Source organism: Rhincodon typus, chromosome 38 (genome assembly GCF_021869965.1).
Source record: "Rhincodon typus isolate 14 chromosome 38, sRhiTyp1.1, whole genome shotgun sequence".
Taxonomy (NCBI): Eukaryota; Metazoa; Chordata; class Chondrichthyes; order Orectolobiformes; family Rhincodontidae; genus Rhincodon; species Rhincodon typus.
The window spans coordinates 2,111,674-2,138,921 of record NC_063369.1 but is presented as its reverse complement, the minus strand read 5'-3'; the positions used below and the strand labels follow the sequence as shown (position 1 = coordinate 2,138,921).

General features: G+C 44.3%; 2 protein-coding genes and 1 long non-coding RNA gene across 9 annotated transcripts in view; 2 read left to right on the top strand and 1 right to left on the bottom strand.

Moving 5' to 3' along the window:
- The window catches only part of tyk2 (tyrosine kinase 2), a 92,150-nt gene extending 73,987 nt beyond the window's left edge, over positions 1 to 18,163 (top strand). For all 6 annotated transcript variants that reach the window (XM_048618105.1, XM_048618100.1, XM_048618101.1 and 3 more), the window contains 10 exons: positions 557 to 692; positions 5,367 to 5,518; positions 6,673 to 6,823; positions 7,591 to 7,685; positions 8,442 to 8,634; positions 9,684 to 9,802; positions 10,214 to 10,386; positions 12,196 to 12,313; positions 12,681 to 12,791; positions 13,904 to 18,163. In XM_048618105.1, coding sequence (XP_048474062.1) covers positions 557 to 692; positions 5,367 to 5,518; positions 6,673 to 6,823; positions 7,591 to 7,685; positions 8,442 to 8,634; positions 9,684 to 9,802; positions 10,214 to 10,386; positions 12,196 to 12,313; positions 12,681 to 12,791; positions 13,904 to 14,041 — 1,386 coding nt within the window. In that variant the 3' untranslated portion in view covers positions 14,042 to 18,163. The remainder of the gene's footprint in view (positions 1 to 556; positions 693 to 5,366; positions 5,519 to 6,672; positions 6,824 to 7,590; positions 7,686 to 8,441; positions 8,635 to 9,683; positions 9,803 to 10,213; positions 10,387 to 12,195; positions 12,314 to 12,680; positions 12,792 to 13,903) is intronic.
- LOC125487264 lies at positions 4,906 to 26,152 on the bottom strand. Its single transcript, XR_007265759.1, has 5 exons — positions 25,003 to 26,152; positions 18,415 to 18,491; positions 16,337 to 16,493; positions 13,866 to 13,987; positions 4,906 to 5,185 (listed from the first exon to the last, which is right to left on the bottom strand). It is a non-coding gene; the product is annotated as an uncharacterized LOC125487264 (long non-coding RNA).
- Positions 26,106 to 27,248, top strand: part of raver1 (ribonucleoprotein, PTB-binding 1) — a 36,933-nt gene continuing 35,790 nt past the window's right edge. Inside the window, exon 1 of one of the 2 annotated variants that reach the window (XM_020515235.2) lies at positions 26,106 to 26,443. In XM_020515235.2, the coding sequence (XP_020370824.1) occupies positions 26,150 to 26,443 (294 nt within the window). In that variant the 5' untranslated portion in view covers positions 26,106 to 26,149. The remainder of the gene's footprint in view (positions 26,444 to 27,248) is intronic. The other variant, XM_020515237.2, reaches the window with a different exon arrangement.

Sequence of the window (27,248 nt, the reverse complement as noted above, 5' to 3'; positions counted from 1 at the left end):
TATTTGCAGGGTTGCATGTTTGTCGACATAAATATAATTGTTGTGTTTCAGCGTAACTACTGCATTGTAAAGCATTTAAGTGTTTGTGATGAGTTGCTATGTGAATGCTCCCCCCCGTGTCTCAGTGTGGAAGTACACTGGCTAGCCCTGGAATGGCCCAGTGATGAAGCTCTGACTGTGCTGGGTTAGCCCTGCTGTTCGGTGCTGGTTGGGGTGTGACAAGTTTGTCTCTGTGCTGAAGGCTGGGGTATGGGGTGAGGTGGGGGCAGGGGGAGGTGTGGCATGGTAGTTGTGGTGGTGTCCACAGAAAAGGTAATCCTGGATTCTTGCCAAATAGCCAGTTAACACTCACTTTTTGGGTTGATGCATGAAGAATGGTTGAATGAATAAAAGACAATTGACACATTCAAACCCCAGACAGACAGTCAGTGCCTTCAGATTTCAATCGAGAGATTGGTCAGTAGCCTTCGAGCAGGAATCTCACTGAACTAGCATTTAGTGCTGTTGTTTCTCTGTCTGATCAGAATGAACATTTGGCAATTTTCTTTCCTCTCAGGAGGATAAAAACATGGTGCATGGGAACATTTGCTGCAAGAATGTGCTCGTAGCGAGGAAGGGGCTGGAAGAGGGAAGCACCCCTTTCATCAAAGTCAGTGATCCCGGCATCAGTTTCACCGTGCTTACTCAAGAAGGTCAGTCTGTGCCTTTGCTGCTTGGGGGCTGAGGATGTGGGGAAATTCCACTTTCAAAAATGCTGCTCCATATTGAAAACCAAGCCTGCAGTTACACCCCAGTGAAATTTAGTTCTTGCACGCAAAGTCACTCTTACCATTCCTCTCAGATTGGCAATTGGTTAGTTGCTGTGACTTCCACATTCCTAGTGGCAGGTCTTTAATTGTCGTGGTTCCATTCTTTGTGGCGTAGGGAAAAGGAGTTTTGTACATTCAACTGGAAGTGGATAAGGGTACATTCTGCAGGAGATTACCATATGTCACCTATTCAAAGATGTGGCTGCTTGAGGTGTATTATAAATTAAATCCATATTTATACGTAAACGTGTTACACTAACAGCACCCATACACTAGTGGTGGTGGTATAATGGCATCCAGCAACTTGACCAGTGCTTTGAGAAGAGTGGAGGTTAGTACCAACTCAAGATTTCTGCTTCTCAAATTACTGTATTTTCCTATTTAACCAGAGCAAGAAGAATTAAGGGATTGATTGACTTTGAAATGTGGAATGAATTAAACTGGCTGTACCTGAATTAAAGCCTAATTCCTTTTACACGTGCTTCCCTGGTTCCACTCCCTGTCCACAACCCCAGTGGGAGTTTGGTGAGCAGAACCCATCATTTTTACACTTGGGTTTAGGACTTACAGCTGCCGTCGGATGGGGTTTGGAGGAAGGAGTGAATGGCCAGTGTGGAGACCTAGATACAGCGAGCATAGGAACAGGAGTAGGCCATCTGCCTATCGAGCCTGCTCTGCCATTCAGTAAGATCATGGCTGATCTGTGATCTGATTTCCTACCATGTGCCTACCTTGGGCCCATATCCCTTGATATCCTTGCTTAATAAACATGTTTGTTTCAAATTTAAAATTAACGATTGAATTAGCGTTAACTGCCATTTGTGGAAGAGAGTTCCAAACCTGCATTACTCTTTGCACATCGAAGTGATTTCAAACATCTCTCCTGAATTGCCTGGGCGGAATTCTGGTTCCAGGGTCTTTAAGCAGCTGATAAATGAAAGCATTCCAACTTGGATTGAAATGGTTCCAGCGATGAGAAGCTTGCCCAAGCAGTGAAGGGGAAGGCCCAGAGTCAGCCTGTGCTGGGTTAGCTGGGCACATGACCGCATAGAATTATAGCATCCCAACAGCTATTCGGCTCATCAAATCCACACCGACCCTCCAAAGAGCATCTCAACCAGACCCACTGCTTACCCTACCCCTGCATTTCCCACCCTAGACACTACAGGCAATTTAGCATGGCCAATCCGCCTACCCTGCACATCTTTGGACTGTGGGTGGAAACCTACGCAGACACGGGGAGAACATGCAAACTCCACACAGACAGTCATCTGAGGGTGAAATTGAACACGGTTCCCTTGCGCCGTGAGGCAGCAGTGCTAATCACTGAGCCGCTGTGCCATCCCTAATGGCACGCGGAGGAATCCACAGGCAGGATTTCTACTCCTGGCCATCTCTGCTGGGAAGGTTGAGCAAATGTGAGGCTGTGATTCATCTCAACGTGACCAGGTTCCGTCCCACCACGAGCACAGTCAAATTGTTTAATTGTCTTCAGTTTACAAAGAACAAATGATGGGTAAAGACACTCGGAGCCGATGGAAACAAGCTCTAGGAATGAATCTGCAAAGGAGATTAGTGATATGGAATAGAATAGAATAGTCATTTATTGTTACTTGTAGTTTTTACAAAACAAAATACAGTGAAAAGTGTTTAAGCCACCATACCATGTGCCTATATTAATAACAGAAGGCATAGATAAGAAAAAATTTTTAAAATTAAGACAAAGTCCATCTTAGTTCAGTTCATGACTCCTGGGTTTGGGAAAGGTGTCAGTGATGTTTGAGGGTAAATAGTTTTCTGATCCAATGATCCTGTTGCTTTAATTTAATATCTGTTGAAAAGAGTTGCATTATTTGCTGTTCTAAGTTCATTTTCTGCTTTCCCCACTAATCCTCCAGTTGCGAATGTGAGAGAGCTGGTTGACTTCCTTTGCTCAGTGGACTCTTCCAATCTTTCTAATTGTTATAACAGGACAGGAGCATGCCATCTCTGTACTCCCTTCATTCCCAATGACTTTCTCCTCCTCAAAACCGGAACCATGTGGGATCCAGTTTCACAAACATCGGCCTACAATGCCTTACCAAAATGTTCTTTCTCCTAACAAAGCCTGGGCTTACAGCAAAGCTCATTAGATGTGTGGGAGGGCATCCCAGCTGTTAATTTACTCCAATAGTCTGCTATGCCTGCACTCCTGATGTGGTGCATGTTTGAACTGGAATGAGCAGCTTGTCAAGTTAGAATCCATGCGAGCTGTAACTCATTTGGTATCACGTGGTTTCTGAGTCAGACTTTTGGATTCAGTTCCCATCCCAATATCTTGACAACAAAGCTCCAGGCTGACAGTCCAGTGTCGAACTGAGGGATTGCTGCACTGTCAGAGGAAGCGAAGCCAAGGGCCTGTCTGCCTTCTCTGGTGGATAGGAAAGATCCCATGACTATTTTAACAGAAAGCAGTAGAGGTCCTCTTGCTGCCTGGTCAATATTTACCCTTCAGTTAACATTTACTGGAACAAATGAACTGATTTGTTATCCTGCTGCTAGTGGGAGCTTGAGGTACCTTCATTAGCTGCTGCTTCCTACGTTCCAATTGGAACAACATTTCAGAAATGCTTCATTGGCTGCCAAAGAGGTAAATCATGAAAAGGGCTGCTTAAATACAAGTCAGTTTCAAAATCCCCTTCAAGTGAAAAAGCCCAAGCTCCTTTGTTGACCATTTATTTCACTGATTGCTGGAAAGACCCACATTACTCAATTCTGCTGTTCCCCAGCACTGTCTTATTTCTCTTGTTATTAGATGGCCAGAATTCCACGTTACAACAATGCCCCCACTTCATAAAGTCCTGTAGGATATTCTGAGAAAGAGCAAGGCACTATATAAATGCATAACCTCTTTGCTCCACTTGAGGTGGAGTGAAACTCATGCAGGGACAGTACAATGACTGTTCTGTTTGTTCAAAGGAAACTCAGTGCCTGATTGGCTGTGGCTGTGTGCTGGCAGATTGATTTCTTCAACCAGGAAAAACTCCTGGTCAAATGCTTCACATCTCTGCACAGAAGTTCACTGTAGCACGTGACCTGCTGGGTTCGGAGGTTCAGCAGCAGAAATGGCAATGTGCCAGGGTCGACCTTGGTGGGGAAGATGTTAAAAACTCCTCGCCCATCTGCTAAACAGATTGGCACAGAGACTGTTGATGTCATGGTAAAACCTGGAGTGTCCCTGCGTGTTTGAGCTGCCGAGATCCGTTGAGGTTGGGCAGGAGAAAGCTTCAGAGTATTTGGATAGTAAGTTGTTCTGGCACTCTGCCAGCTGGCGAGATTTACATAGCAATGGGTGAGGCAGATTCAATATTCATGCCAGCTTCCTTGTTAGCCTATCCTCTCCCTAAACCCAGGCCAACAAACATCCCTCAGAACTGGAGTAGGCCATTCAGCTCCTTGAGCTTGTTGTACCCCTTGGAGGTGTGAGAGAACAGCACCAGGTAATGCACCTTCTACCACCAAGAAATTTGTCTTTAATTCTCTCCAGTCATCACACGACCAAAAGCTGAAACTTCATGCCAGGCAGCTGGTCCTGCTGTTTTTGCTGTCTGATGGATTGGGATCTGCTCTCCTGGTCTTCTCTCTCACCATCCCACACCAACACTCCATTCCCACTCCTTCCCCAACCCCACGATTGTGACTCAATTCCACTGTCTGTCCTCCCAAAATGCCCTTTCCCTGCACCACACTATGGCCAGAGCCCCCTCCCACGTTACCTACTTACTGTCAGAATGTGCCTTCACATTCATAACTCCCTGCATTGCTCATCATTAATTACCTACTTGACCCCACTGTCTCCATGTCCTGATGTTTCTGTCCCCTGCTTCCAGCTCCTCCCCTGGCCCTGACTCACTGTCACGTCCTGTGCACCATGTACGATCTCTGGTAAGGTACTGTCAACTGACCGACTCAATTTTAAAATGATCTTTATGTTTAAATCCCTCTGTACTTCACCTTCTCTGCCTCCCCACATCTCCTCGACAGTTCCACTCCCTATTTCCCTCCCCATCTCCCCTCGACAGCTCTGTTCTCCCCTCCTCCCTCCCCACATTCCCTGGATGGCGCCATCTGTATCTGGCCTCTTGTGCAATCCCAGTTTGTAATCCCTTCCCTGTTGGTGGCTGTGCTGTTTGCCGCTGGGGCCTTAAATTGTGGAATTCCTTTCCTCACTGCTGCTTCCTTGAAGATATTCTTTTGAACTTGCCTGTTTGACCTCTTTGTAGTTTGGTCTGAAGCTGGTCACGATTCTGTGGATTGCTGGAGGCACGTTCTGATGGTCTAAGTGCTGAAAGTATGAGGTGTTGAGGGAGCCCTGGAATTCAGGGGAGAAAATCGAGCTGACAGAAACAGAAAGCACAGTATAAACATGATATATTGTAACTTTGAGAATTCAGGCATGATATAAACCTTCTGTCTCTACTGCTTAGTATTTACTGTTGTTTACTGAGAGTTGAAGGTGAGATTTTGATTTGGGCAGTTTGGTGAAACCCTGACTTGTGAAAATCCTTGTCTTCCCAGAACGTGTGGAGCGAATTCCCTGGATCGCTCCAGAGTGTGTCCAGAATGTGAACAAGTTAAGTCTGGGTGCTGACAAATGGAGCTTTGGGACGACCGTGCTGGAAATCTGCTGTAATGGAGAGGTCCCACTGAAGGAGCGAACACTGTCTGAGGTAACAGAGTCTGAACAGTGCTGGGCTGGGCAATGTGAACAAGAGGACCACAGTGCACTCCAGGTGATCATGTGGAGTGGTCATTGGGGCGCAGCGCAGTGGCAAACTGAGACACAGGGATTGGAGGGTCCAGGTTTAAAGCTAAAGTCTCTTCCCATACCTTGAGCCACTGGTCACAACTCAATGGTCTGTGCTAGATGGCGAAAAAGTAGCTGTTTCTTGAGAGCAAGAAATTCAAGAGGATTTAACCCATTTTTACTGGCAGTATACACAGGTCGGGGTATCCTGTTCTGTGGGACATTCAGAGTCTTCCCCAGTTACCGAGGTGTGCTGTTGGGGTGTAGCTGTGCCCATGTGGACAGATGCCTGGCAGGGGGTGGGGAAGAGAGGACAGCTCAGGCCAAGAAACTGGAGACTGCTAAAGTGGCTCAGAGGTCACAGTTACTGGTGGGAAGAGTTTGGATAAGGGAAGAAAGATGAGTGGAGCAAGGAGAGGCTGAGGCAGTGAGTTGACCGGGGAAGTTTTGGATCTTGGGAAGAAGGCACAAGCAGCTGAAACGCAAGTCTTAATTTCAGTTGTGAGGTGTTGATTTTTCCTGCCCCTCCACCGTGAGCAGCTCTCTGTGGCGGCAAGATTCCGAGTGCAAGTACTTGGCCTCAAACTTGGGAGTGGTTGACTGCATTGACTGTGGTTAGTGGGAACTGAGTTTGATTCTTTTGTGCAAGGAAACCTTGAAAAATGAGCTGGTGATCCAGCCTAAAGCAAACACATGTCAGTGTGTTCACACTCAAAACCTGATTTGCTTTCTTCTACATTTCTGTGCACCCTCTCAGTTCCTCTCCTTTCCACATATTGATGTCTGTCTAGTTCTGGGGGCTGACCATTCCTCCACCTCCCTCCATGTCTCACCCTCAACTTTCCACTCCAATCCTGGGAATGAGAGGGAGGGGGAGCGAGGCTGTGCTGATATATACCCACTGTCTCTCTCTCTGCAGCCTGGGCTGTAGCCAAGCCCATCCCAGCCCAGCTCAGACTGAAGCTCGCTAGGTTTGAAATTGTTTACCTGGTGACTGTGCCATCATCCCAACAGCCCTGTGACTTTCTGTTGGAATTCCCACCTGCAATGCCTTTTTCTGATTTTCATTCTAAACAGAAAGAGAGATTCTACGAGATGAAAGGGAAACTTCCAGAACCTTCCTGTAAGGAGCTTGCTGACCTGAATAGCCAATGTCACAGCTACGAAGCAAACCAACGGCCATCTTTCCGGACTATTCTGCGGGAACTCACGATGCTGCAACAGCAAAGTAAGGTCCCAGCTCCACCAGTGTGTCCTTTAATGTGGCTGGGTTTTGGAGGGTGGGTTAGGGACATGCGGCTTGAATAAATCTTTCTCTCTGTCACTGGCATGCACTGTATCACTCAGGACCATGCTGTCTCCTTGGCAGAGTGATACAGGGTCAGCTCTGAGCTGCTCTGCTTTGAAGACCTGTAGGTTTAATCATTCCAAATCTGCCAACTTCCTGCTCTGAATTCTGTTTGACCAAAGTTGGGAAAACTTATGGCTGAAATTGACACATTCATCAGGTCAGTGAAGAGTGATATGGTGCAGTGGGTTTCCAGATAGATTAGCAGATAAACTATTTTTTAAAAAGTGAGCCACTGCAGGGGGTTTTGCTCTCTTTGCTGGGTGAATTGAAAATCTATTTTAATGGAAGAAAACTATGCATGAGGAATTAATTTAAAAAAGATAGTTTGTAACTGTGCTGTAAAGCAGCTGGTGTCGGGTTGTACCCTGTGACCAGCACTTGTTAATCAAAACAGGAGTCATCAAAATGAGAATGAATTGGGAGAGGTTTGCCCATAATGGGAAAAGTAACATGTGAATGCTGGTCAAACAACACTTGGCTTTGTCATATCTGTGCATGGCCTTTTGTTGCAGTGATTTTCTTTTTACTAGACTGATTGTTCAGATGTGTTTTGTTCATTGGTGTGTGTCCTGTTCCAGTCCAAGAAGTCAGCTGTGCTCCTTATCCAGTTTCCCAGTTCTAATGTTTAATGACCTACTTCCCAGATCCGGACATTTCCTGTGAAAATTCAGTGCCTACCGTCTCTGACCCCACTGTCTTCCAGAAACGCTACCTGAAGAAGGTCCGAGATCTTGGAGAGGTGAGTTTCTTTGCACCTTACAGCCTCCTAGTGTTTAGTAAATGTTCTGCAACAGCTGTGAGAGGATCCTAGCCCTGGTGTAATGTTTGTTGCTATAACTGACTCTGCATTTTGTTCTGACCAAGTGGGTGTGTTGAACATTTGAATGTTAAATATATTCACGACTGGGTCCAGTTATGGAGCAGAATGGGTCTGAGATTAGGTGCAACTCTGTTTAAAGCAGAAACCAGCACCAAGTGAACTCTGGTGATCTTACGTTTTGAGAGTTTTGTGCTTTCTGAAGTACAGGTTGTTAATGAGGGAAGTGGATTACTGTCCAGTTTGGCTTCCCAGTATCGACTTCAAGCACTGAGTGATTTCAGTCACACTTTTTCCCCTTGTCTTTTGCCCCCTCAGTGTGCACCAGCTTTAGCAGCATCACCTGTGCTGTCCTGTTTCTGACAGAATCCATTCCAAGAGCTGTGTGCAGGACGTAACTGCTCTCGAGCTCTGTTCAGGAATGTTATTTGAAGCCTGAGATTGCAGGGAGCTCCTGGCTATAACAGGAACAGGTTTCCGCTCACTGTCATTCTCCAGTAAGAGCTGCTGCATCTTGTCTTTGTTAAATGTAGATAGGACAACCAGCCCAGCTAACTTGGTGGCCTGAGTTGTATTGTTTATTTGTAAGGAATGGAATTAGCAAATGTCTTGGGAGCAGAAAGGAAATTTGGATTGAGGAAGCAATATTTTAACCCTGGACAATTTGCTTTGCTCTAGGGTCACTTCGGCAAGGTGGGTCTGTACATTTATGACCCATTTAATGATGGCACAGGGGAAGTTGTGGCAGTGAAATCGCTGAAGTCAGAGTGTGGGGAGGAGCTCCACACAAGCTGGACACGGGAGATCGAGATTCTGAAAACACTGTACCACGACAACATCGTCAAATACAAAGGCAGCAGCAGTGAGCAAGGTAACCACAAGAGGCATTCCCACTTCAGATTATCCTCTGCATCACATTGAGGCATGGTCAGCAAGTAATCTCCCAGCTCATGGAACTGAGAAAAGCTGACAGTGTACAAAAGGGCTTGGGTTCTTGTGCTGGATTTGGGCTGTACCATCTCAACTCCTCCAAATAACTAAACTTGCTCTCAGATGATTTCTCAAAACATGCCAAGGTGTTTCACTGACATTTGAATTACAGTTACTTATGTCAGGAAGTACAGCTGGTTTTCACACAGCATGATCCCAGATACAGCGGGTGGCATAAATAGTTATTTTTTATTTTGGTAATGTTGAGTATGAAAAGAACATCATCCAGATCCTGGGAGAGAGGAGGTGGAAGAGATAGATAGAAAAGACAGAATATAGATGAACCAAAATCAAAAAGTGATATATTAATCAGCAACTAAAACAAAGTAAGGGAAAGTCCATTAAAAGCACTGAAGGTAAATCAGGCTCGTGGGGAGGGCCAGTGGCTGATGGCATTGTTACCAGTTTTGTTGTTTATGTAAGATTTACACTCAAACTGAGGAAGACAGTGAAGACCCCTGAAAACTGCCTGATGGCCGGAAAACTGAAGGAAAGGGTTATGACTTCATTAAAACTTGTGTGTGTGTCTGCATCTCCTGGATTCCCTGATGCACAGCCTATGAAATGTCACAGTGCGCTCAGTCCTGGTGTTTGCTGAAAGGGTTTGAAAAGGCTGTTAATGGGTCCTGGGAGACCAGCATTTAACAAAAAAGTGATGACATGGTGGGGCTTCCCAGGAGGTGGTCATACAAAGAGATGAAGGCCAGAGGAGTTGCCTGAAACAGGATGAATGCACAATAGTCAGTACGAAAAACTATGTACATGATTTTCCTGAGCAGTATCTGTTCCTTTAGCTGAACCAGTCGTGAAAGATCTTGTGTACTTTGCTCCATAAACATCTCCGTCTAGATGGAACCTGTTGTTATTCACTGACGGTGCATTAATTGAGACAACTCCCGTCTTTAAACTTGTTGTTTCTGTTTGCTTTAGGAGGTCAGATTGTACAGCTGATTATGGAGTATCTGCCGCTGGGCAGTCTGCGAGATTACCTTCCAAAACACGCTGTCGGACTTGGGCAGCTTCTGCTATTCGCAAAACAGATTTGTCAGGTAAAAACACACCAGGCTTTGTTTTCCTTTATCATTCAAGTAATTAAATATCATAAATGTCTTCATTCTTTGTGCTGTCTCAGTGCTCATGTGTTGTACTGGTTATTTCCCTGTAAACCCATTCATCCTGCACTCCCATTGATCCAGACACCAGGAGTCCACAGTAGGGCATTTCTTGCCAGAAGTGACTCAGTAAAAATGCCATGATATAGAACTAAAACCTGCATTACAAATGTTCAATCCTGGCCTGTTGGCGTTCACAGGTAACATTGCTGCCATAGCAGCAGCAGGAACTGTGAAGAGTTCTCACTCCAGACAAGTCTCACGGAGTACAGCCTCCTCCATCAGGCCTTCCCTTCTAACATGGAGTGCTCAGGGCCCTGACCCATGGTCTTTGTGTCTTTAATTCAGGGCATGTCGTACCTCCAGTCGCAGCGGTATGTGCATCGTGATCTGGCTGCCAGGAATGTCCTGGTGGAAAATGAGAATGTTGTCAAGATTGGGGACTTTGGGTTGGCCAAAGCGATCCCTGAACACCAGGACTATTACCGAGTGAAGGATGATGGAGACAGTCCTGTGTTCTGGTGAGTTCCTGCCTTGCCACATTGGCAGCTCTCAGGGCTGGAGGGAGAATAGGCATCACTGTCTCTCAGCCAAATACCCAGGTTCCCCATTCTCCATGGTCAGCGAGAGGGAGCTGGGAGCTGCAGCTGGCCTCAGCCCTGACTTTGACAATTTGACCTTTGTCGATGTGTGGGAATCCTGAATTCGGGACCAGAAATGCAAGATTGAGATAAAAAAGATTTATAAATTCCCAACAAATTCCTTTACTCAGTGAGTGGCGAGAATGTGGAACAGGCTACTACTAGAAGTAAACAGGTTCGAATAACGTGCTTAAATAAAGCTCAATAAACATGAGGGTCAAGTTTCAAACACCTTGTGGTTGTTTGGCTCGCTGAGCTGGTTTTTTGTTGTTCTGAAGATGTTTCATTACCCTGCTGGGTAACATCAGTGCAGCCTCCAATGAAGCGCCGGTGTGTTTTCCTGCATGGTTTTTAAACTCTGGAGTCCGTTGAGCTGGAATGCCTCACTTTTCCTTCGTAGTGGAGTGTATATGGGGTTGAGTTCTACGTGTTTGTTGATGGCTTTCTTCGTGGAGTACCAGGCTTCTAGGAATTCCCGTGCCTGTCTCTGCTTTGCTTGTCCCAGGATCTTGGTGTTGTCCCAGTAGACTGGGAATTCCTAGAAGCCTGGTACTCCACGAAGAAAGCCCTCAACAAACACATAGAACTCGACCCCATATACACTCCACTACGAAGGAAAACCGGAAATGAGGTAATCCAGCTCAACGGACTCCAGAGTTTAAATAACTGGCAGGAAAACACACTGGCGCTTCATCGGAGGCTGCACTGATGATGTTACCCAGTAGGGTAATGAAACGTCTGCGGAACAACAAACCAGCTCTGCGAGCCAACCAACCAACCACAACACCCACAACCCGAGCTACATATCTACTACAAAACCTTCAAACCTATTAAATCACTAATCATTTTGCTTCTCTCTCGTTTGTTTATCCAGGGGATGTGGGTGACACTGGCTAGGTCAATGTTTCTTGCCCGTCCTCTTATGCCATTGAGAAGGTGGTGGTGGGGAGCCAGATGGATGCTGCTGATCTGCTGAGTGTTTCTAGCACCTCTCTCTTTATTGCAGGTTTCCAGTGTCTGCAGCCTTTTGCTTTAGTTGTGATGTTGAAGCAGTGGCGAGTGAGTGTGATGTTTGGTGAAGTCAGTGATGTTTAGCCTCTCTGTCTGGGTGGCGAGCATTCAGTCTCTGTTCAGCTGTTTCTCACTCAAGACCAGGAGCTTGCTGTGAGCAGCCTTGGAGAGAATGAAGGGAAAAGTCAGCAGACTGTCACTGCTGTGAAATTCTGTCGCAAACCTTCTCATGATCCTTAGCTCTGCTTCTCGAAGCACTGACTGGTGTCAGTCCTGGCAGGGGGAATGTGCTGCTGGGTGTCAGCGAGGGGGAACAGTTGAATTGAATGGGGGAGTTTTGACCTGACAGAGGGAGTGCCTAGGATGAGAGTTTGTCTTTCGTCAGTGGGTGGAGATGACACACTGAATGTTACTGAGCTCTTTGACTGCTGAAGCCATCATGACCAGCTGCTGACCTCTGTTTCCACAGACGTCTTTCGGATCCTGCATCATGATGGGTTTCCCTCATTCCTGATCCAAGTGATGCTGAGGCCGGTCAGTATGACCTGTCACTGTGCTGGCTGAGAGCACTTTCACAACCTTGGTCCTTCCTGATGTTTGAGCCAATGTGAGGAAATGAAATATGGGCCGTGTACCGCAGTTATTCAAACATATTTATGCTTGTGTGTCCTGTTCCAGGTATGCTGTTGACTGTCTCAAGGAAGGAAAATTCAACTTTGCTTCTGATGTTTGGTCGTTTGGAGTCACATTATATGAACTTTTAACGTATTGTGAAACCCGCCAGAGTCCACCAGCTGTAAGTTGTCTTCTGCAATGTATATTGAGGTCAGGTCCCATTTGTGCTGTGTGATTGGGTCGAGCCCTGTCTGACCCCAATCCACTGACCATTGTTGTGCCTGGGACAACTCTGAAGGATGGTGGAACAGCCATCTCTCTACTGTGAGCCTTCACTGACCCCCCAGTTATACTTTTCCCGCATGCATCATGGCACAGAGCAGTCTCCAGCTCCCATTCTATCTCTACTCGCTGTCATACTATTTCACTGTTGCCTCCACTGAGGTTCTTTACTGTTCAGGATTCCCTTTAAAAGGACTCGTTTAATTTTGAGAGTGTAGGAGGTGACGTCTGTGACTTATTGAGGTACTTTCATACCTTGTTCCTAGAAATTCATTGAGATGATTGGAGTGACGCATGGACAGATGACGGTGGTACGACTGATTGATCTGCTGGAGAGGGGACAGCGCTTGCCTTGTCCAAAGTCTTGCCCTTTGGAGGTAAGAACAGAAATTGGGGCAAGAGATCTCTGTTCCTGCTGAGCCAACTCTCCCTGTGTCTGAACCATCAATGACCACGGCCTTTAACCTTCCCAGTTGGAGCCAGTGATGTGCTGCAAATACTGTGGAAGCTCTGGCAGCGCCTGTGGAGAATGTAACAGAATTGACGTTTTGAGTCCACATGCTGTTCTCTGGAGCTGATAGCTGCTTTTTTTGGCCCCAGGCAGGTGTAGAAGGTTTGTGTTTGTGACAGGACTGCAGTCTGTCAGCCCTGACAGATCTGTTCACTGAAACCCCTTCACTATCACAACAGGTTAAATGGCTTCTGTAAATGTTGCATGGCTCCTCAGTCCTTCCTGCTTTGTGGAACTGGGCCCAATGTTTCAGGAAGTTTCCAGATTAGTTGACCTTTGCTAATTGGGTCTGAATTTACCCAGATACATTCACCTGACAAACCGTTTGAAAGAAGCTTTTAGTTATTAAACAGAAGTGATGCAGCAGTTGCTGCTGTTTGTGTTTTGTGCTGCATATCGTGCAGATAATTCACTCTATAATGAACAACTTATACCTGGCTCCCCCAACCCGGAGTTACATTAGCTGCAGTGTGTCAATTTCAACATGCTCTACATGTATCTGACGCAGCAGGTAGCTGCTGTGCATGGGGGAGAATTCGGAGGGAGGCAACTCGATTGTTTCACATGAGCAATGTTCTCAATGTCTATTCCTCTCCCTCTTGTCAGTGGGTAATAGCTAGTGCTGAACTGGCAGATCCCATGAGGGGTGACCCTTACAGTTCCACAGCCAGCTGTAATGTCACTGTGGTTAGGCCCATATCGGAGAGTTCTCTGTGCCATACAGTTTGATTGAAAGGTCAGGGATGGATCAAGATGGTTTCCTGATACCAGTTGGTACCGTGTGATGCCACAAAAATAGATTACACCCGTGAGGACGGAGGAGAGATAAGAACAGGTAGTAAAAAGGGCTGCCTTTGGCCTTATCCAAACCATTAAATTGTCTTGTGAGAGGATGGTCCTCAACAGAAAAGAGTTGTATAACGCTGAATAAAGTTCACACCTCTTTCCCCTCTCTCTCTCTTTGTCTCCTTTGCCCAGGTTTACCAGCTGATGAACAAGTGTTGGGAATCTGATCCAGCTCGACGTCCCCCATTTCAGGAGCTGATCCCAGTCTTTCAGAAACTGTATGAAAGATACAAAAGGATAGAAACTTCAAACATTCTCCAGAAGTTATAAACAGCAACTGCCCTGACGAACCTCTTTCTATCCTTTTTCTCTTCTGACTTGGTAGCAGCTGATTATTGAGTATTCAATTTGAACCCCTCCCCATCTCTGTGCAGACCACCCTGCTCGCTCACTCTCTGTGTAGCCCACCCTGCTCGCGCTCTCTCTGTGCTGACCACCCCCCTCTCTGTGTCTCTGTGCTGTCCCCACCTCTTGTTGTACTCCAGTATATACCCCCCCATCCCCATCCACCACTCTATCTCTCTTCTGGAAGAACTTGTATTCTTATTGTGCAGTCATGACCTGAAGATGTCTTGGAGTTGTCCACAGCTAGTTGGCACTTTGTGAAGAGATGTCACTGTGCAGTATGTGGACAGAGATGTACATTTTGTACACAGCAAGGTCTGTCAAATCCCTGAGAACAATTAATGTTTCTTGGCAAGGGAATGAATAGTGGACAGGATGCTCGCAGAGCTTTGTAGCAACTCTTCAGCCTGGCCTAAACAAGCAATATGGCCTCGGATTAATATAAGATGAAAGCTTTGGTCTCTCGTCTGCATTATTGACATGCTGTTAGGACTTTGCTGAACATAAGAAGCTGAAGGATCTAGCTGTGAAAAAGACTGTTGGTGAACATTCATATTTTTAATTCCTTCCTCTCAGAACCTCTCCAGTTTGAATTAGTTCTGAGATCGGAATAATGAGTTATAGATACAGGCATTCATTCTATGCTTTGCATTTAATATCTGTCATAATATAGTCACGCATAACTGCAGCAGTGGTTCAGGCCACTGAGTCGGAATAAATTTCAACTCTTTCCCTGTCATGAATGCCTCTCAGTACCTAAGATTCTGATGCTGAAACTCAGTCAGATATTTTACACTGTGTTGACATTTAGTTGGGTACAATGATGGCTCTGATTACAGTCACATTATGTTCAGAATAACACTGGGAACCTAGTGAGTGCCCTATCCGCTAATGTCAGGCTGTTGAATTAATTTTACGTTGCAGCATTTTGGGTCTTATTACTAAGTGCCAGTAGACGTGTGCGTTTTGCACGTTTCTGATTTATTAAATTCATTTAGTGTGCTTCACTGCCAAGTCACGGTGTTTGCCTTGCTTCAGCTTAAATTAGAACAAGTCAGACATTAGCTCAGCAGCCTCAGTCCCTCGTGAGACATTTGGAGTTGGCCTGCCTACTGAAGCCAGGGAAATGGACAAATACATTCTCTCTGAACTGGTAGTGCACAGGAGGCATTTTGCAGAAGTGCCCACACCACAGCTGCCGGTATTATCAAGAGCACAGGACCGATTCTACGTGATCTTCGATATCTGTACAACCGCTGAGGTGAGGGGAGAAGTTCTTGAGCCTGAATTCACCAGACAGTGATAGACCAGCCCTCGCGTGCTAAAGTTCTCAGTCATTTGTACTATTTACAGGCGTGCTCATGTACATACTGTCGTACAGCGTCTTCTCTGTTGGTGTTCAGACATTTTATGCCAAGTGACAGTGAAAATGGAGATGCCAGTCCTAGGGTGATAGTTAGATATGCCGAATTGTGGAGTTAGCATGATGTAATGGATGTTTAATACTGTTTAACACTCCAAGATCCACTCAACAGGAAAACTGCTCAGGAATGGCCGCGAGCTGCTGCAATATTATGGAAATACAATTAAAATGATCTTCGGGAGAAGTAGGAGTGGGAGATGGGTGCAAAGTATTTCTGCTCATCATTCAAGTGTCTGTCAGACTCGCTGATTCTTGACAGTACAGTTTTCCCATTGGATGGTTCAGTTGTTTTGTAACTGGTTCTGATGATGGAGGTGGTGGTGGTCCTGATCGTATCACTCAGACTTTGTATGTGTTGCCCTGTTTTCGAACAGTGCCCAATTTCAATGAACACTGACTTTGCCAGCCTCAGGATAAGCATATCACTTTCCAGCATGGGAGTCTCCAGGAGTGATGACCCAAAGCCTCCTGCTTTCCTGGACGGACCGTCTCTCATTTGATTCAGTGCTCATGGTAAAGACCAATGAGGAGAGGGTGCAATTAACAGACTGGAGTGCGACTCTCACAGCTTATTGTTTTACAATGTAAACGGACACAGGAAGGCACTTCTAAACATTGAACTGTTGATTCAACTGCTTATATTTACCTGTTTTATCCAAAATGTGTCTTCTGTGCTGAGATACGAAGAAGCAAATGCTATGTCATTGCATTTCTGATTTGAGTTAATCGAGCAGCACTGAGTACATTGGTAACTTTCTGTCACTAAGGAGCAAAGTTTGGGGGAGTTCAACACATACCAATTACCACTGTCATCATGGTGAGTTTGCTGAGTTGAGTAGGAGTGAATAACTCTTTTTCAGAAGCTGCTGTTCAGATCAAGAGAGTTTTCAGGTCTGTGGGAAACTGTTTGCATTACTATGTTGTTGAACAGGAACTCAATTCAGGCATGGCGACCTGAAATAAAGAGAATGGCAATGTGTATAGATGGTTTGAACTGGACTAAAGATGTATATTAAACACCAGGACACATTACCACATATAGCTTATAGGACATTTTAAAATTACCTTTGATTTACCTGACCTGAGTATGATTGTGAATGATGGACATCATGTATACCATATTACATTATTTGCACTTGAATACATGGCCAATTTATCGTTGAAACAGTTTCATTCTTATTATGTTCAGTGATGGACAGAGCTTACTCTATTTTGGAATACTTATGTGTGTCTGTCTTTTTCTCTCTTTAGACTTTCTCATACATACTTGCACTTTTTAGAAAGGATTAGGCAAGATTCCCAGTGTCTTGCCTCACTTTTCTCTTGCTGTCTCAAAAGTATTTATCTTAAAGTATCAATGACCATTTGTTCTCCCAGGAATGTGATTGAAAATGTTGTGTGTTTATGCCAGTCAGCATGTTTAGCAATTGTCTAGAGTCCTCTATTAACCTAATGCTTAAACTGTTTTTCTCTGAGTTTCAGCTACCTTTTCCTGGACCATTTATTTATTAATAACTGAATTATGTTGAACTTCATTTAATGATGGATCACATTAAAGTAGTACCATTTATGCTTTTGAATCAGAATATTCATATCTTAACACATTTTAAAGCTTTGTACTCACTTACCGTGGTGTTACATCAACTTGATCAGCACCTATTGGTCTTGTGTAATGTTGGCACAAACCTAGTTCAACTTTGGAAATCTCACACATGTCCTTCTGTTGGAATGTCTATTAATAGGCATTACTTGTGTCAGCTTTGTCAGGTCAGAACATGATCGAAGAAGCTTTTTAGTGATTGTTCCGTTCCATCCTAAAATTAGCATGTTCCTATTCTCGCCCAAACTCCCCAAGTGCACACGTGTGAACTATGCCTTGTACTTTTGGAGAACAAATGGATTTCATTGGTGATTAGTTTAAACTATGTTCTTATCATTTGGGATTGTGAATGCTGAGGTAGAAATAAATTGTTTTCACGTTTAGTTCTGATTCGGGGACTTGGGTTTTTTTTAAGGAAGATAGAGTCATTTTTGAATAGGGAGTTCAAAACAGTCTTTCCAAGAAAGCACGTGACTTAGGTTAAATGGCCAGCAAGCTACAGGAGAAGGTAACTGAAATAGTGTTCACAAAGTTGAACCTTTATGTGGAGAAGAACAGCTGGCCACAGGCCACAGTCAGGTTTCAGTTGAGAAGATTCTCACATGAGCAAAGGGTCATTGGAGCCTGTGGCAGTCTCCTGGCTGTTAGAACTGGAAGGCAGTCTGAAACTGTTCTAACAGTTCAAATGGACAGGGCTTTTCTTCAGGTTCAGCTGGGAAAGGCTGTGAATTAGGTGATGTCTGTGTACCTTGAGGAGAAACTGTAACCTTTAGTGTGATGCAGGAGGGAACAGAAGTAAACCCATTAATGTACTTCAATGAGTTCAACTTCATCAGCTAAGTAAGAAAGAGTTAAGATATGAGTGGTACTTTAGGGCTGAGTGGCTGTAAGAATATTGTTGGGGGAAAAAAGGTTGAAATTTTTGACTTAAGATCTTTCCAATTAGTCTTCTATTATATACATGTATAAAACTTAGTTTTTTTTATTTCTTTGGTGTAATAAATTTATCTTTTGTTAAAAAGTACATTGACAGCCTTGTGTGAATATGTTCAATGACTGACCAGTGCAGTAACCAAATTGCAAAAATAAAATTTATGGTCTATCAAGCCAGGTCTCTCTGTTTCTGGAGTCTGACTTAGTCACAGAGTCATACAGCATGGAAACAGGCCCTTCGGTCCAACCAGTCCCTGCCGAACATAGTCCCAAACGAAACTAGTTCCCACCTGCCTGCGCTTGGCCCATATCCCTCCAAACATTTCTTATTCATGTACTTACCTAAATGTCTTTTAAACATTTTAGCTGTACACGCATCCACCACTTCCTCTGGGATTTCATTCCACACACAAACGACTCTGTTTAAAAAAAAAGAGTTGGCCCTCAAATCTATTAAAATCTTTCTCCTCTCACCTTAAAAATATGTCCCCTGGTCTTGAAATCCCCCAACCTAGGGAAAAGACACCTGCCATTCATCTTATCTATGCCCTTCATTATTTTATAAACCATTATTTTGTAGACCTATAAGGTCACCCCTCAACCTCCTATGTCCAGTGATTAAAAAAAATGTCCCAGCCTCTCCTTATAACTCAAACTCTCCATTCCCAGCAATTTCCTGGTAAATTTCTTCTGAACCCTCTCTGGTTTAATAATATCCTTCCTATAACAGGACAACCAGAATTGTACACAGTATTCCAGAAGAGGCCTCACCAACATCCTGTACAACCTCAACATAATGTCCCAACTCCTATACTCAAAGGTCTGAGTGATGAAGGCAAGCATGCCAAATGCCTTGTCTAGTATTACCATCAGCTGAAACCAAAACTGAGTGGGAGCTCTTTGTGGGACCGAAATCTGTTAATTTAAGAGTGAGCTGTGAATGTTTAATAAAACGAGTACATGGAGGCACTAGACATAAAAACAGAAATTGTGAAGTATACAGGTTGGAATTTTGAAATGACTTTAACTGTTGCTATGGCTTTTCTGGGAGTTTAAGGTGTAACAGTGGATTATTTTAAATCTTTGTTGAAGGCTATACTGAGTTAGCAGACAAGTTGGAGGAAAAAATAAAAGCAGGATCCTGTAAGGCTGAGATGCTGAGACTAGATTTGAAAGGAGGGAAACCTGACATTGGCATATCATTGCTAGAATTAGCTAAAATTCAACTAGAACTGACAAAAACTATTAGGAAAAGAAAATGAGACCACTTGGATTGGAAGGTAGAGAAATGAGAGTAACAGAAGGGGAAGTAGTTTTAAAAAGTTTGAACTCCAACGAGACGGGAATTTCGGTCAACATGACCCCGGATAAAGGAAGGAGGTGGTGGTACGAGCTCAGAGGATGATGCTGATCCCCATGAGGGATCTGATTCGACAAGAAATCTGTTTATTGTTGAAATTCAGAAGATGGAGTTGAAGGTTTGGCACGCATTTGAAAACATAGCTGAAAAGATGAAATGGCCAAAGAAGTTTGAATCTTTTTAATATTTTGATCGGTACAGCTACAAATTTGTATACCAATTTGTGTAAGAGCAATCTGTATATTATTAAACTGTTAACAACACTGCTAAACTTGTCCCTGAAGCTTATCAATTACAATTTAGGACGTTAGAAAAGAAACTTACTCGTTGGTTTGTAGAATTCGCAAGCGGCAAATAAATGCTGTGGGCTAAGTGGTTTTGATCACCATAGTCAGAAAAAAAAATTGAAAATGTGAAAGAAATCATGTATTTGGAAGAAGTCCAGCTACCCTTAAGATTTGTTTTGATTTCTCCCACAGTGTGAGGAAACAGTCATACAAGAATCAAAAGGAATTTACAGGAAGAGAAAATCCGGGCATGGAAAGGATATTGGTTTTAGGTAGCAAACAGAAGGATGCCAAAACAATAAGGTCAGAAGTCCCATGACACCAGGTTATAGTCCAACAGGTATATTTGAAGTCACAAGCTGTTGGTGCGCTGCTCCTTCACTGGGTGAAGTCAGCTGCTGAATTAATGATCCTCCATGTTGAACAGCAGATGAAAGAAGATGACAGAGGGTGGCAAGGGTGCAGAATGTACTTTGGGAGCTTCCATGTGCATCATTGAGTGACTCGGCATCACAACTGGTTGAGTTCTAAAGGATGTAGCTAGAGTGGGTTTGCAGCAGCTGGTGAAGGAACAACCACTGGCAAAAAATCTACCTCAGCCTCACTCATCCACCTGTCACGCGAGTCTGTCCACAATGGTGTTAGTTGGCAGGAAAATGGCGCAGTCCTTGTGGGGACAAAGCCCCAAATTCATATTGAGAATACCCTCCATCACAGTGTGTGGCATGAGCCCCTTGCAAAATGAGAGATTTTGAGCATTTGTGAGATCAGGGATGTGAGGAAGAACAAACCAGACATACCAGCACTGGATATTAAACTTAAAAATGTTAAACAACCCTCAAAACTGCCCAATCGTTCCTAAGCAGACGTTATTAATAACAGATCAGATACCACGTTTGTAGCTTAAAACAGAAAATAAAAACTTAGTATTAATAGTGTAACTTTAGCAGAGCAAAGTTAAACAAGGTAATCTACATAATGGCTGACTTAAACACAGTCTTTTTTTGTCTGTTTGAGAAAGTGAGAGTTACGATGTTAAGGGATAAAAATAAGATGTAATTGGCCAGTTTGATAACCATTTCAATGGTGACTACCAAGCCTTTATGATATTGCATGAATTATGCATAGTATGACAGGTATATGGGCTGTATCTTGCTTGAATTCTGAAGACACCAGTTCATTGAAATAGCTGCTGCAGACCACTAGAAACTTACTTTTGGCTTCCACATGGGTTCTTTTCTCAGAACTTTCAGTAATTTGATAACTGGCTTTAAGAGCAACCAAAACCCCAACCTCCAGCTTTCACAGTCTCCCTGCCTCTGTCTTCAAAAACTGTCAAAAAACAGTTCAATCTTTGGATTCTTTTTATTAACTTTTTTTTTGTTTGGTTGGTACTGGCCTTCCTTTCACTGACCTCTTAACATCCAAGCAGCCATCAGTGCTTCAGGATAATACATCTGAGGTGTCGAAACATCAGCGGCACAACAGTAATTAGCCTGCCAGTAACTTTCCAGTCACTTCTAATAAGCAATTCAATTTGTTTGTTTGTTGAGCAGCAGCTTGTTTTGTACGAAGTCCAAAGTTCAACTCTTGACTTGAGCTCTCAACTCCAAACCAAAATAAGAAAAACAGTGATGGTTATCTCACCCCTTAGATGCTGTGGGCCATCAGCAGTTGCAGAATTGTACTCTGACACAATTTGCAACCTCATGACCTGGCATATCCCTCAGTTTCCTATTACTAAGAAACCAGGGAATCAAACCTGGTTCAATGAAGAGTGCAGCAGGTTTGCCAGGAAAACACTGTGCTTATGGGAGCACAGCTCTCTCTTTCCATTGTGGGTAAAAACCTGGTCATCAGGTCTGAGATACTCTTGGTGTTGTATGTGGTGCAAGTCTGACCATTTCCTGAGCCTGCATTCACCTGGGCCCTTTTCCACTTCATCTGGAGGTCTAACATGGACCGTGTCTGCAGGAAAAAATTTGTGGAAAAGGGAGGGAAGAATGTACCAAATATTGCCCTCATCCTGATAGTCACCCTTGTATGTGGCTGCATCAAAATATGTGTAGACCCTCGGTTCACAAACCCCAAATGTCACTACTTACTGAGGTTCTACCTGTCCCCAGTGTTACAAAGGATGGGACTGGCCTTGGAGACTCGGAATGGTCCAAGTAGTTGTCCTACGGAGAGAAATTTGCGAAGAAAAACACCTTTGACCACAAGTCCATCAGGAAGTGGTCAGCATGTAGCATCCTCAAGACTCTGTGGGAAAAGGAGAGGGTGGATCCTGTCGGGTTGTTCCCATTGGGTTGTTCCCTACACACACTGTTAAAATCATTTGGCAGAATGTCATCGCCAGAACCTTCCAACAAGCACGAAGACATCACTTGGCTGGTGGTGAGAAGGGCAATACCAGTCAGATTGTTTAATGTACACCCAGACTCTCTACGCCACCACGTGCTGCCCTCGAAGCAGATGTGGGGGTGGGATTAGACTGTTACACATCTTCTTCTGGAACATGCCTTTGAAAAGAAAGTCTGTTGAAAGCTGCAGTGGATTTTGTCGAGGTTTGTCCCAAGCAGCTTTGTGACGCGGGACTCTGTGCTGCACGGTCTGTTCCCCAGGATGCACACTGAGACAAATATCAACTGCGCCTGGAAGACCATTCAATCAGTGAAAAATGCCCTTTGATCTGCCCAAAACTTGTCGGTCTTCCAGAACAGAGAGTATACTCGACTGAGTATTGCAGACTGGCACATTCCATCCAACTCCAGGACTATGTGCTGAGGGATGCACTGAAGCTTGGGGGAGCAGTGGGGAAAGACCACCATCTCAGGTCTTTCTGCTGAAGTATAGTAATGGTCAGTTGTCAGAAGCTCCTATTGCCTCAAAAGAAATGTAAATAGTGTTTGCATGACTAGTGTTTGCAACTGCAAAGAAGCTGAGGAATGTCACATTCCAATGCGTTTGTATGTTTTCCTCTATAAAGACTGTCCAGAATTGTGTTAGTACCTTTTGTATATATATGAAAAGTTTATTTTTGCAAAATTAAAAAAAAAACTGGAATAGCCACAGGATAAATATTGTTTCTAAAATAATCAGAAAGTACTGGGACTATGCGAGCAGGTCAGGGTAGAGCTCCACCAGTGAGTAACTCCCCTCCCGACTCCCCCAAAGCCTGTCTTCCATCTACATACATAATTTAGGAGTGTGATGGAATACTCCCCACTTGCCTGGATGGGTGTAACTCCAACAATACTGAACAAGCTTTACACCACCCAGGACAAAGCAGTTCCCTTGACTGGCATCATCTCCAGAAAACTGCAGTAACAGTAGTGTGTACCATTCATACCATTTACAATCTACAAGCTGCACTGCAGCAACACACCCAGGCTCCTTCAACAGCACCTTCCAAATCTGTGATCTCGACCAACTTAAAGGACAAGGGCAGCAGATGCAGAGGAATGCAACCAGCTGCAAGTTCCCCTCCAAGCCACTCACCATCCTGACTTGTAAATATATCTCTGTTCCTTCATTGTCGCTGGGTCAAAATCCTGGAACTCCCTCCCTAACAGCATTGTAGGTAATCCTACACCCTCAGGACTGCATTAGTTAAAGACACACCACCACCTTCTCAAGGGCAATGAGAGATGGACAACAGATGCTGGCCAAGTCAGTGATGCCCACATTCCCTAAACAACAAAAGAAAACACATTCAGGTTCAAATTTTATGTCACAAATATTCAAAGAAATAATGCGTAGTTTGGGAATAAAACAAACTGTCTTGTATCATCGGAACATTACGTATAGGCAAGGATGTTTTTCTTGCCAATTTACACAAATCAATTTATAAGTTATGGTTGGTTCGCTCGCTGAGCTGGTTCGTCAGTTTGCAGACATTTCATTACCCTGCTGGTAAAAAAAAACTAACAAACCAGTTCAGCGAGCGAACCGACCACAGCATCAACGAGCCGACTACAAATCTACTCAAGAACCTTAGTCAATTTATAAGTCTTAAAGCTTTTGTGAGTTATTTCATTAGTTTTCTGGGAGATAGCACTGATCAAATTCTATAACAAGAAGGGTAATTACAGAAAGGTGTATTTACAGCAATAAAAGAAATAGGAAGTGAAATTTGAAAATGAATCAGAAATTGAACATTCAAAAGCTCACCTCAAGTGATCAGGTAGAACAGAATATCCTTTATTGTCACGTGTACTCCATTATAGAAGTACAGTGAAAAGCTTCTACAATGTCTGCCTCTTATGGTGCCATCTTAGGTACAAGTAGCTAGGTATAAATCTTGGATACAGAAGAGGAATAAAAAGTAATTGCACTTCTTTACAGAGTTTTAGAAAATAAGTTAGAAATAAGACACTGTTAAAGGATTTGCTTTACAGCCAGGTTTAAAAAAAATTCAAACAAACATTACATTGTAGCAGCTCAGCACAAGGCCTCTGCATGTGGCCTGACCACCCGCACCCGACCCCAGTCCAACAGCCATCCCTGCTCCACTCCTAGCCTCCAGTCCACTCCATACCAGCACTCAGCTGCTCCAAGGTAAGTTCCAGGACTGCCTCCCCCACACCAGTCGCCAACTGGGACTTACTGCCTGCGTGCTGCTCTGGGGCTTGATTGTCGAGATGGTTAAAAAGTTGATTGGGATATTATGCTATTTCCAGAAAAACCGTTGAAAACTTACAAAAGCTTCTAGATTGCAGTTGATTTCTTTACAGTGATCTGGTAAAACAGTTTTGGATATGCATAATGTCAATATAGGGGTGTATAACCCATAAAACAACATCCTTATAGGTTCAACTTAGAGAATTTAACTCAAATGGAGGAAGAGATCAAGCTTACGATGGACAACGACCCTTTTGAACCAAGTCATAGTAGCTGCAGCTCACCTTTTGTGATGTTGTCAAAACCATATAGATCACATAGATTTTGTACAAACACAAAGCTGCTGGAAAAGCTCAGCAGGTCTGGCAGCAACTATAAAGGAAAAAAAAGAGTTAACGTCTCAGTCCTCAGAACTGATTCTGAGGGTCACTGGACCCAAAACATTAACTCTTTTTTTCCTTTATAGTTGCTGCCAGACCTGCTGAGCTTTTCCAGCAACTTTGTTTTTAGTCCTGATTTACAGCATCTGCAGTTCTTTCAGTTTTTACATAATTTTGTATTTGTGGTCACAAAGTTAATTTGGTAACAAAAGCAAATTCATATCTATTGGAGGATTGTATTGAGAGGATTAGACAAACACAATTTGTTATAACAACTGACCTGTTAAAAGCACGTTGGCAAGTTCCATTGAGTACACAGCCAAATAAACTTTAGTATTAATGATCCAAGTGGACTTTATCAATGTAAGATTGACTATTTGGTATGAAAAATGCACCAGTGATTTTTGAACAATTAACTAACATGGTAATTGAAGGATAATGCAGCTGTGTTGTATATATCCCCATGATGTTGTGTTCATCCAAACCTGGAAAGAATATTCACAATATTTTGTAACTGTGCAAAGAGCCCATTTGGTCACAGATCTGGCTAAATGTAAATTTGCCAAGGTAAAAATGACTTATTTGGGCACACTGTGAGAACAAGTCCAAGACCTAGAGAAGCCAAAGGTAAGGGCCATCTTGGCCTTTTCCCTGCCCAAGACGAAATGCGGAATTCAATTATATTGACATGACTAAATTTTAATGGAAGTCTGTTCTGAATTTGAGCACTGTTTTGCTTCCCTTGATTAATTTATTAAAGGCAAGAAATTTGAAAGGAAAGAGAAAGCTGTACTGATCATCACACAGGTTTTGGCAGCACCTAATTATGGGAAGGCATTTAAACTGGCTGTTTTAGTACAAGAGAGAACAATGGCGATTGCATGGCCAGTCAGCTACAGTCAAAACACTTTAGTAATTTTAAAGCTAGGTTTTAGTTTCAGAGGTAATGGAGGGGGTTCCACTATCTTGCCAGATATAGAAGCTCAAACACTGGAAGATCTGACTGCACTAATCCCATTTTCCAGCTGTTGGCCAACAGCCCTGGAGCCTAATGGCAACACAAGTGCATGTCTTACCACTACTTGAAATTTTCAGACTGTTTTCCAGATTCTCACTACTCCTGGGTGAAAAAATTTCTCCCTCCGACCTTAAACCTATGCCCCTTGTACTATTGGGGGAAAAAAGTGTCATCCTCTCTGTCTCATTTGTACTCTACATGATTTTTGTTTACACCTTTGTCGCATCCCCTATCCCTTCCCATGGGCATCCTCTGCTCAGATCTCGCGAGACATGGCAATTGCGGAAGTGACGGAGACCGGACCAATCAGCCGCCGGTTTGCTCCGTGGTGCGGGCCCCCCGGCCAAGGTCACGTGCCGCTTTAACCCGTCCAGCCAATGAGAAGCGTCGATCCTGTTGCTAATTCAAGATGGCGGCCACCGTGTCCGTTACTGCGCCGGAGAGCGAGTTGAGGGAAAACGGGGAAAACGAGGAAAGTAACCGGGAGGAGGCGGAGGATGAGCAGTGGGAGGCCGCGGAGCTGGAGACGGCCGACGGGGAGGTCGGTGAGTCGGAGGTGGCTCCGCGGCGGCGGACTCCCGAGGAGACGCTGCCCAGGCTGGAGGCCGCCGAGAAAGAGCAGCGCCTGCAGCGGACCCGCCGCGAGTTCCGGAACCGCCGCAAAATCATCATCCGGAACCTGCCGTCTGATATTATCACCCAGGTGAACCCTCCACCCCACCGTGAGGTGATCGGGGTGCGGGTCGGGAAAGGAGGGGAGAGCCGGCGGGAACCGGAGGGTGGGGAAGCCCGAGGCCCTGGGGCCGGCCGTCGGCACTACGCCTGCGTACTCCCTTCCTCCCCCGCGCGGTCTCTGCGCTGATTGAGGGACAGGGATGGTTGGAAGGGCTGAATGACCTCCTGTTTTCTGTCCCGTACCATTTCCTTTCACAAAGGGACATTCAGCATTCTCATATGTAGCGGAGGCGTGTGTTAGTGGTCAGTTTTAATAAGGTCTCAGTTGATTTAACCTCGAAACTATAACTGGCCAAACAGTGAGCATTCATTTGGACAAATGTGGGTTAGTTAACAAAACCCAGGACAGACAAGCCTGTAGACGATGAATGCGAGTTAGGGCGTTCAAACTGGAAGTTTCAACGAATGTTTAGTTTGTCCTTTTTTTAAAAAAAAAATGCACATAAATGCAAGGTTCTTGAGTGGATTTGTAGCTCGGGTTGTGGATGGTTGGCTCGCCGTTCCACAGATGTTTCATTACCCTGCTGGGTAACATCTTCAGTGCAGCCTCCGATGAAGCAATGTTGTGTTTTCCCGGCGGAAAACCAGGCGGGAGCCGGCGAAAAACCAGGCGGGAAAACACAACAGCGCTTCATCAGAGGCTGCACTGAAGATGTTACCCAGCAGGGTAATGAAACGTCGGTCAGCGAACCAATCACAGAATGCAAATATATATTTAGCATCATTCTGAGCTTGTGGTCCATCCTCTGCAAAGCAACGTTTAATTATGTTGA